Source organism: Antedon mediterranea, chromosome 1, assembly GCF_964355755.1.
Source record: "Antedon mediterranea chromosome 1, ecAntMedi1.1, whole genome shotgun sequence".
In the NCBI taxonomy this organism is placed as follows: Eukaryota; Metazoa; Echinodermata; class Crinoidea; order Comatulida; family Antedonidae; genus Antedon; species Antedon mediterranea.
In genome coordinates this window covers 3,193,521-3,202,364 of record NC_092670.1, presented here as the reverse complement: position 1 = coordinate 3,202,364, position 8,844 = coordinate 3,193,521, and the positions used below count along the sequence as shown (strand labels likewise).

Genomic DNA, 8,844 nt, shown 5'->3' with positions numbered 1-8,844 from the left:
ATTAAATTAAGAATTTAAATTAGCCTATTTTATAAAATCTCTTTTATATATTAAACTCTTTTATGTAGATCCTTGAATTGTAGGATACCATGTCAATCTCTAATCTCACTCTGCATCTCTCATACAGATGGGTTATCATGTCTATCTCTAATCTCACTCTGAATCTCACATACAAATGGGATATCATGTCTATCTCTAATCTCACTCTGCATCTCACATACAAATGGGATATCATGTCAATCTATAATCTCACTCTGCATCTCTCATACAAATGGGTTATCATGTCAATCTCTAATCTCACTCTGCATCTCTCATACAAATGGGTTATCATGTCAATCTCTAATCTCACTCTGCATCTCTCATACAAATGGGTTATCATGTCAATCTATAATGTCACTGTTGCACCTCACATACAAATGGGTTATCTATTACATTCTACTTTCAATTCTATAGTACCAAAACTCAATTGTTTTTTTTTTATCAATGATAAAATAGAGAATACATTTACTGAAAATAAAAGGTTTCTATTCAAAATAATTATACAAATATAACTTTATTAAAAAACAGATCTCTCTGATATAAAACTGGGTTTTGACTCCACAAAAAAACAATATTAGGATAGTTCTACAATACAGTTCTGTGGCGTTTCATACAAGTTATTTGTTTTCATAGTTGAGTTGAAAGGAAGAAATTAGGAAAACCCACTATAACCATAATGGATTTCAAGCATAGTACGATTTTACACACTTTTGTTAACTGGTTGAAAGAACACAATATCACCAACTATGCATGTCTCCTGTACCACAATACCAATTCTAAACAGTATACTGTAATCAAACACTATTCAACAAATATATGGTACAACAAAAGGAAAAAAGCTGAGTACAAGCATGGAAGAAATATATATTTCCTCCATGGTCCAAGAAAGCTTGTGCAAGGAATTTTGATTGGTGCTATTTCTCTACTAGTAATTAGGAAAACTATAGCCATTGACATAACATTTTAAAGTCCCAAACAAAGGCACCTGTTTTACATTTTACACAAATAAGCCTTATAGAGTTTTAAAAAAACCGAAGAACATTATACAAAAAACACCTCAACACCAAAAAATGCACAAATTGAAATAATGGCCATTCTTTGAAAAAAATCCGATTGATTAGTCAAACCTAATTAAGGTTAACAAAATCAGTACATTTTTATTGCACATTTGAGATGTGAGGAAGAATAAATAAAAAAATAAGAAACACGATTAGTGCTATTTTCAAAACAACAATTCTGAATACTGCAGCCTAAACTTGTACTCAAAAAAATAATGTTCTATATCAAACTGTATAGCCTATAAATAGCCTATAATTAAAATTATCATTCAGCTTTCAGTAATTCAGGTAGTTTGGGAAAATTTTGTATTATATGGATTGGTAGAAACAATGATTTAACTTTGTTAAACAAGAGCGGCCTGATTAATAAGGCATACTGGTCATACCAAGGTTTATCAAGAACTAAACAATAAATGAACAAGCTTTTGGGGAACATTTTTTTTTTACTCCTCATAAAAAACTTGATTTTTAGTACACTACACAGTTAAATAAATTCTTTTTAATTCTTTGGCATTTCATACTTTTTATTTGTTCATATAACATTGCTAGATTATACAATACAATTAATATCAATAGATAGAACGCATCATTCATATGCATTGGTTGTACCTCGATACCATAACTCTTAATCTCTTAATTTAGAATGATAGCATAAAGCATACTGTTCATACTACTGAGTTTATTGATCAAGAACTACGGTAAATCATAAATAAACAAATGATAGCAAACTTTTGGGTAACATTACTTTTACTCCTCATACAAACATATACTTTTTAGTACAAAGTTGAACTAGGACCTATAATTTATAGGTCCATCCCTATAGAAAAAACATCCGGGATCCCGCCGGGATCTCGCCGTGATCCCGATATTTTCGACCGAAATTTTTGGTCGGGAATTTCGGTCGAAAATATCGGGATCCCGATTGACGTCCCGATCTTTTGGGAATCCCGATTACCCATCCATATCGGGATTTTTATCGGGATTCACAAAAAATCGGGATTTTTGGTCGGGAATTTCGGTCGAAAATATCGGGATCTCGAACGACGTCCCGATTTTTTGGATTTCCCGATTACCCATCCCGTATCGGGATTTTCATCGGGATTCACGAAAAATCGGGATTTTTGGTCGGGAATTTCGGTCGAAAATATCGGGATCCCGGACGACGTCCCGATCTTTTGTGAATCCCGATTACCCATCCCGTATCGGGATTTTTCATCGGGATTCACGAAAAATCGGGATTTTTGGTCGGGAATTTCGGTCGAAAATATCGGGGTCCCGGACGACGTCCCGATCTTTTGGGAATCCCGATTACTCATTCCGTATCGGGATTTTCATCGTGATTTTTATCGGGATTCACGAAAAATCGGGATTTTTGGTCGGGAATTTCGGTCGATCATCGGTGAAATTGTAATCGGGATAATGCGCAAAAACGAACGGGATTTTTAACCGGGATATCGATCGGGATCCCGCCAAGAACCCCGATCGATACCCCGGTTAAAATTCGTTTTTGCGCATTATCCCGATTAAAATTTCGCCAAAAAATCGAGATGTAAATTTAAGACGACTATGCCGAATACATTTAATCCCGCCAAAATTTAGACTTATAAATAGAAAATCCTGGTCGGTACTCCCGTTCTGAAATACTGTGATTCTACCGAACTCTTTACGCCATGAAGGAAAGACATCTAGAAATTAAAAGAAATCTGTTATAAAAGTAAATATACAAATTTCATTACGGTAATATTGTGCTTAAATCTTACACTAAAATGATGATTAAACTGATTCATTGTTATCGGTAGTAATTGGCAACATTTTGGTTGTCTGATATTTTTTTCTTTTATTTCAGAATAAAATATGTGATAAGTTTTTTGTTTTACTAACAATGTCCATTATTTATTCTAAATAATTATTTGTATTAATATCGTAAATGATTGAACACCGATCAGCCGATGTAGGATAATATGTCATAGTAATACAATATAGCCAAAAAATATGAGATTTTCAAAACCCTCTGCAATACTCATCCGGCATTATTATCAGTGTTCCATCTTTTACGATTTGTTGTTTATGATTTAATAACGAGTTAAAACAACACTTTGGAGTTTTTTTATATTATTGAATAGGTTTTCATTGTTTTTACGATATTGGATGACCAAGTTGAGTTTTGTTAACTTGTTGAGGGTATTAAGCTATAGGAAAGACAGTAATTTGTAACAGACGGTAAGTTATTATTTGATTAGGGTTAATGTTGTTTTTGCTTTGAATTGAGTTATTTTTGTTTTAAATACATGTACCAGCAGTATTAATTCTAAAGACAGTTTACTTTATGTACCACACCTTTTGCTGGGCCGCCACGGCTACTTTGATCGTTATATAGTTAATTACATTATTATATCATTATTTAACACCTCATCTTTAGTAATACTAACAACGAGTTGATTTCTTATCGTATTATTATCATCACACTTACCTTACTATGTTTACGTTTTACACCATACCTTTCGATTAACATGTTTATGACATGAGTTGAGTTGAGTTGCTTTAATATGTTGAGGGTATTACGCTATTGGTTTACCAGCTGATGAGTGCAATATGCACTCCTGCATAGACAATGCATGTTTCGTTTTATGCAGGAGATCCAATCAATAGCCACCTCCCTAACTGTAAGGATCGAAACAGCCATAACATCATCGATAATATTTCCAATTAATAAATTCTCAGTAATTAATGTAAAACAACACTTTTTAAAAAGTAATTTTCGAACATTTTCTAAACAAATTAAATGAAGGTGATGATATGGTTGTCCTGGGATAAACCCATTTCAATTTCAAAAAGTGTTTTTCATCTAATGTTGTTTTTGCAATGACTCCTACAAATATAACGAAAAGCGCAATATATTATATATAGGCCTAATCAGATACGTATGTGTTTTTTTGTTTACCGTTTATACGTTTACAGTTAGTAATTACATTTCTTTTAAAAACAATAATCCTTCAAATTCTAAATAGATAGCCTATAGGCCTAAGTATAACTTACCTTAGAAAATATTTTGCCCCTTTACAATCATAAATATTCTGATCGTGTTATTTATAGGCCTAGTTTACCCATTCATTTATAGGTCTAGCCTAGTAGTAGGCTAACCTAACTTGCCTGTTCCTTCTTCATCATCATTCATCGGATCCTCAATTTTTCCGAATTAGGCCTAGCCTAGGCTATAGATATGGATAGGAATAGGCCTACTACTACTAGGCCTATTAGTACTTCTCATCTGCCTGTTTACTCAGAGTTCAAGTCCTTTTTAATTTTACACAAAGCAATATTCATAATATTATATTAAGTATGGTGGTGTAGGCCTACGATAAACATTTATTAATATGCACAAAATAGTTTTCCCATTGTGTCTGGAGAGACCAAAATAACAATACTGTAATATATAGACCTATTAAAGCTTAGTATCAAAGGCCTAGTATCAAATAGGCGGAGGGAGGAGGCCTACGACGCACGGGAGCGGGGCCGGTTCCCGGGGGCCGGTTGTAGGCTAGACTACTGATGATGAGGAAGGAGAGGAGGCAGGCTAAAATACTGTACTTTTTTGACTTGCAATATATGCTACACAAATATGAGCTTCTAGGCCCTATATTTCAACTAAAGGAGCCACTATGATAGGGTATAACAATAAGGTGTAATTAATAAATAATCACAACGAATAAATCTATGAATTTATCAAAAACACCTACGGTTTGAATGCGTTGTACGTCATCGCTAGCCGGCCAGAATTGCTGTGGTCTGGTTACAAATTTAAATCAAGGCGGGAAAGAGATGCGCGCGTACGCAAGTTCCCATCGCGCGCTGCGTGCTATTTTCACAAGCACGTTCTTAAAATTATTATTTTGTTATGATAATTAATTACAGGCCATACTAACGTGTCTAATTACTAACTCCTGGTGTGATGCTGTTACTCTGGAGTACTAATCTTAGGCCTATGTCAAAATAATACAAACAAAATTGTAAATTTAAGGGTTTTTACTTAGGAAATCCCATTCCATAAAACAATGAACGCTTAAAGCTGTCGTCAAGACACCCACTTTCCGCTAGAACTTCCTACGCCTAAAGAGTCGAGTCAGTTTCTAAATATAGATCTTGGTACCTGCTTTACAGTCTACACAAAGAGATGCCGACAATTAAAGCCGTCCAACAAGCCAGACCACGTGACTTTTTCAATGAACTGAACGAGGAGACTGCAGCATTCCTTTCTATGTCGTCATAGGCCATCGGGTGAAGAAAAAAATGCCACTAGAAAACACTTTTCGCTCCAACCTCTTTAGTATACAAAAAATTGTCATAGATCAATCTATTAACATGTTTTAAGTAATAATTTGAACTTTTTCACCAAAATACCGTATCACATAAGCACAATTATCTTGATAAAAGACCATCGCTAGCCCGAAAGATTAAAAACATCCCGCTGAAGTAACAGGCAAAAAGCGTGGACGAGTACCGTGGTAATTGTACGTTGTTACGTCCCGACTCGTTAGATCGCGTCAATTAAAATCTAATCGCGTCACTGTCAAGGTAAAACGCGTCAGGCTAAGTCAAGTCGCGTCATAAGTTAAATTACTGTAGTTTATTTAATTTACAATTATAAACGAGTGTCTGCCATCAAATACACGTTATATATATAATTCTAAAAGCATTTGAATTATTTCTTTATTTCTATCAATACTTTTGAAAATTAAACCATTTAATTAAGACCACAACACATTTCAACTAAATTTTAATGTTTAGATTTACAAGATACAAGATAACTTTATTGTCAATAAGTTCATCAACGAAAGATTTGAAATTGGTTTTTCTCATGGCAACTTAATATAAAAATAGAATAAAATCATTTCATCATGTTGTGCCTTGGCCACTTGTGGTTTCTTCATTAAAATCAATGTTGTCCCAAACCATAGTAACAAGTTCCCCACGCCTGAAACCATCCGGAACAGCATTAGCAGTGGACAATCGAAACATCGCAAGACTTGTTTCGTATGAAACAATAGTGTCTGGAGAGCTACAATGTCCAAATTTACTTAACATATCTAAGAGGTGCGTGGAACCAGTCATATGTCTAACAGTAAGACCAAGTGCTAAGGATTTTGGTGTTTGTCGCCTGCCTCTTGAAGCTAAGTACACAATGTCTTGACAGATTGCCTCAAGTTTATTTCGGATTTCTTCTGGAACACTTGCCATCGATGGATCAATGTGTTCCTGTACTGTGTTGGTACATATTGCCAAGATATTAAAAAGGTGGAATGGAATGATGTCACTCATAACTACATTGTTAATATCACTTGCTCGTGGAGGCCACTTATAGTCCATTGACTCTGATGTCTTGATTGCATTCTTTAAAATCAGGCCTGTAAAGACAAATAAAGTTACCATTAAATAGGCTATTATTTTAATGAATTCATATGTTGTCTAAAACAATTATACAATATGGTTTACCTGCTAAGTGAATTGTTCGTGATTCATCTTGCAAATGATATCTTTCCTCTTTATTTGTAGTGGTAGATATATCAGGATTAACAGATGCATCTGATGACAGGTCAGTACTCTCTTCTGATTCCAAAAATTGCTCAGCAAAAGAGCCTGTGGATATGTCAGCAAAATAAACCATGGTTGCCTCATTCCTAAAAAATGCCAAAAAAAGTATAATTACTTTATTATAATATAGTATACATACATTCAAATTGTTAAAAAAAAAAGCATTCCAATTTTTTATGGGTTACCATCTATATATCTACAATTTGTAATTACTAACATTCTACTTGGTAAATGGAATACAAGCTCTGGAAAATCTTTTTCGAGTTTTGCTTTTAGTAAATCTGACCTGTTATAAAACAAAATATTGCATTAGAAGCTATAACTTATTGTGAAGGTAAATTAAATTAACAATATCATTATTACGCATATGTTCCATTGTAAGGTAAGAAAATTAATCAAACTGCATACAGTACCTTACATATCCCAAATTAATATGTTCCTCTTCTTGAATATACTTGTCAAGGTACTTCTGAAGTTTACTTAATCTGATGATTTTTTGACCGGTTTTCATTCTTTCTTTAATAATTGTTTCACAAAACACATTGTAGCCTTTTTTATGTTCATCAAAAAATGACTTTGTTGAAGACCTGAACAAATAATGACAAATCTCTTGGTTGGTATATGATATATATCAAATTAATATATACAGTAATAATAATATGTATAATAATAAGGCTTACATACAATAACTTAACATAAATAAAATTAAACATACTTTGCATGAATATGTTTCTTTCGGTGAACAATTTTTATATATTCCCTGTAGCATGAGTCATGGTACCTCACTTCAATGCAAGCACAGCTCTTTCCGTGTATGTCCTTCAACATTTCTTGGTCATTTTTCATTTCAGCAGCTGCTCTTAGGAATCCTTTAAATATACAGCATAAAAAAATGGTTAATAAGTTATATATGTACATAATCTATACCACGTACAAAAAATTGTATTAATTGTTTTAAAAGGCTCTTACCTGCATCATCTGTGAGAGCCTTTCTCAATTTCTGGTTGCAGGTTTTGTAATTTTTTCTAATCTGCTTCTGTGCCTTCTTACAAATGATACATAGGCTAGTGAATGTGTTAAACTTACCAATTCTATCGTTCTTGTGTTGATGTATTTACGATAACAATGGTGATGAAATCCAAAATATGGATGCTTTGTTATTATGTCTTCATATGACGCATTAAGAATACGCCGTGGTTAGGATTCCGGCACCGGAACTCAACTGCCCAGCGTTAGGGAATCCGACACGCTATTGCGCATGCCCAGAGCGAGGTAATCGGCGACTCTATACTTATCAACAGAGCGATGGATCATTTCATAGCTGCGCCACACGCGGCGAACTAGCCTAGATGCCTACTATTAAATATGGGATCCACTAATCTAGGCTAGGGCTACCAGTTAGACGTGACCAGTGGGCCTATAGTATTTATTTTGTAATTAAAAAGTGTTTAATTGCTTCATTCATATATAAACTTCATATCATTATGAATTATATAATTACATGACTAGTTTTATGATTTTTCATAACGCATTATACTGTACATAACAACATATGCAATCACAAGTTGATTTGTTGACGGCAGCCACCGCGCGCGTGGATGTGAAAAAACTGTTCGGGAAGTCAGGGTCGCAACGCTAAAAACAGCATTACGATTCTTAGATAGATACTGATACTTATTAATATCATTATAATTATTTTAACACGTGGCGTAGTCGTATTTTAATTATTAATTCATGTATGGCATAGGCCAAGTTTCATCCATCGCTCTCTCGCTCGCGCAACGACTATCTAGGCTACAGTAAATCCCTATAACACTCCGACTCTCCGTGGTGTGGTGTGGTGTGGCACTATTAATGCAAGCTATAATTCACTTCCCAGAGCTCTGGCCATGCGCAATAGCGTGTCGGATTCCCTAACGGTGGGCAGTTGAGTTCCGGTGCCGGAATCCTAACCACGGCGTTAAGAATATCTAGCTCGGATACTAGTTTATTAGCAATATCTTTACAGGTACCATCTAAGTTTACCCATAACTTGGTACAAGCAACAACCTTATAAAATCGAACTTCCGTAATTGGAAATGCCGTTTTATCAGTAATGTTTTCATGGTGAAAACAACATTTTATTTGAAGATCACAAACGTGGCTTTCATCAATCGAA

The 8,844-nt window shown here is 34.3% G+C and overlaps 1 protein-coding gene across 1 annotated transcript; it reads right to left on the bottom strand.

The window, feature by feature from the left end:
* Positions 1 to 5,990: 5,990 nt before the first annotated feature.
* LOC140051271 (uncharacterized) lies at positions 5,991 to 7,197 on the bottom strand. Its single transcript, XM_072096429.1, has 4 exons — positions 7,100 to 7,197; positions 6,904 to 6,972; positions 6,588 to 6,772; positions 5,991 to 6,499 (listed from the first exon to the last, which is right to left on the bottom strand). The coding sequence occupies exons 1-4, from the start codon at positions 7,195 to 7,197 to the stop codon at positions 5,991 to 5,993; spliced, it is 861 nt and encodes a 286-aa protein (XP_071952530.1).
* Between the last annotated feature and the right edge of the window lie 1,647 nt (positions 7,198 to 8,844).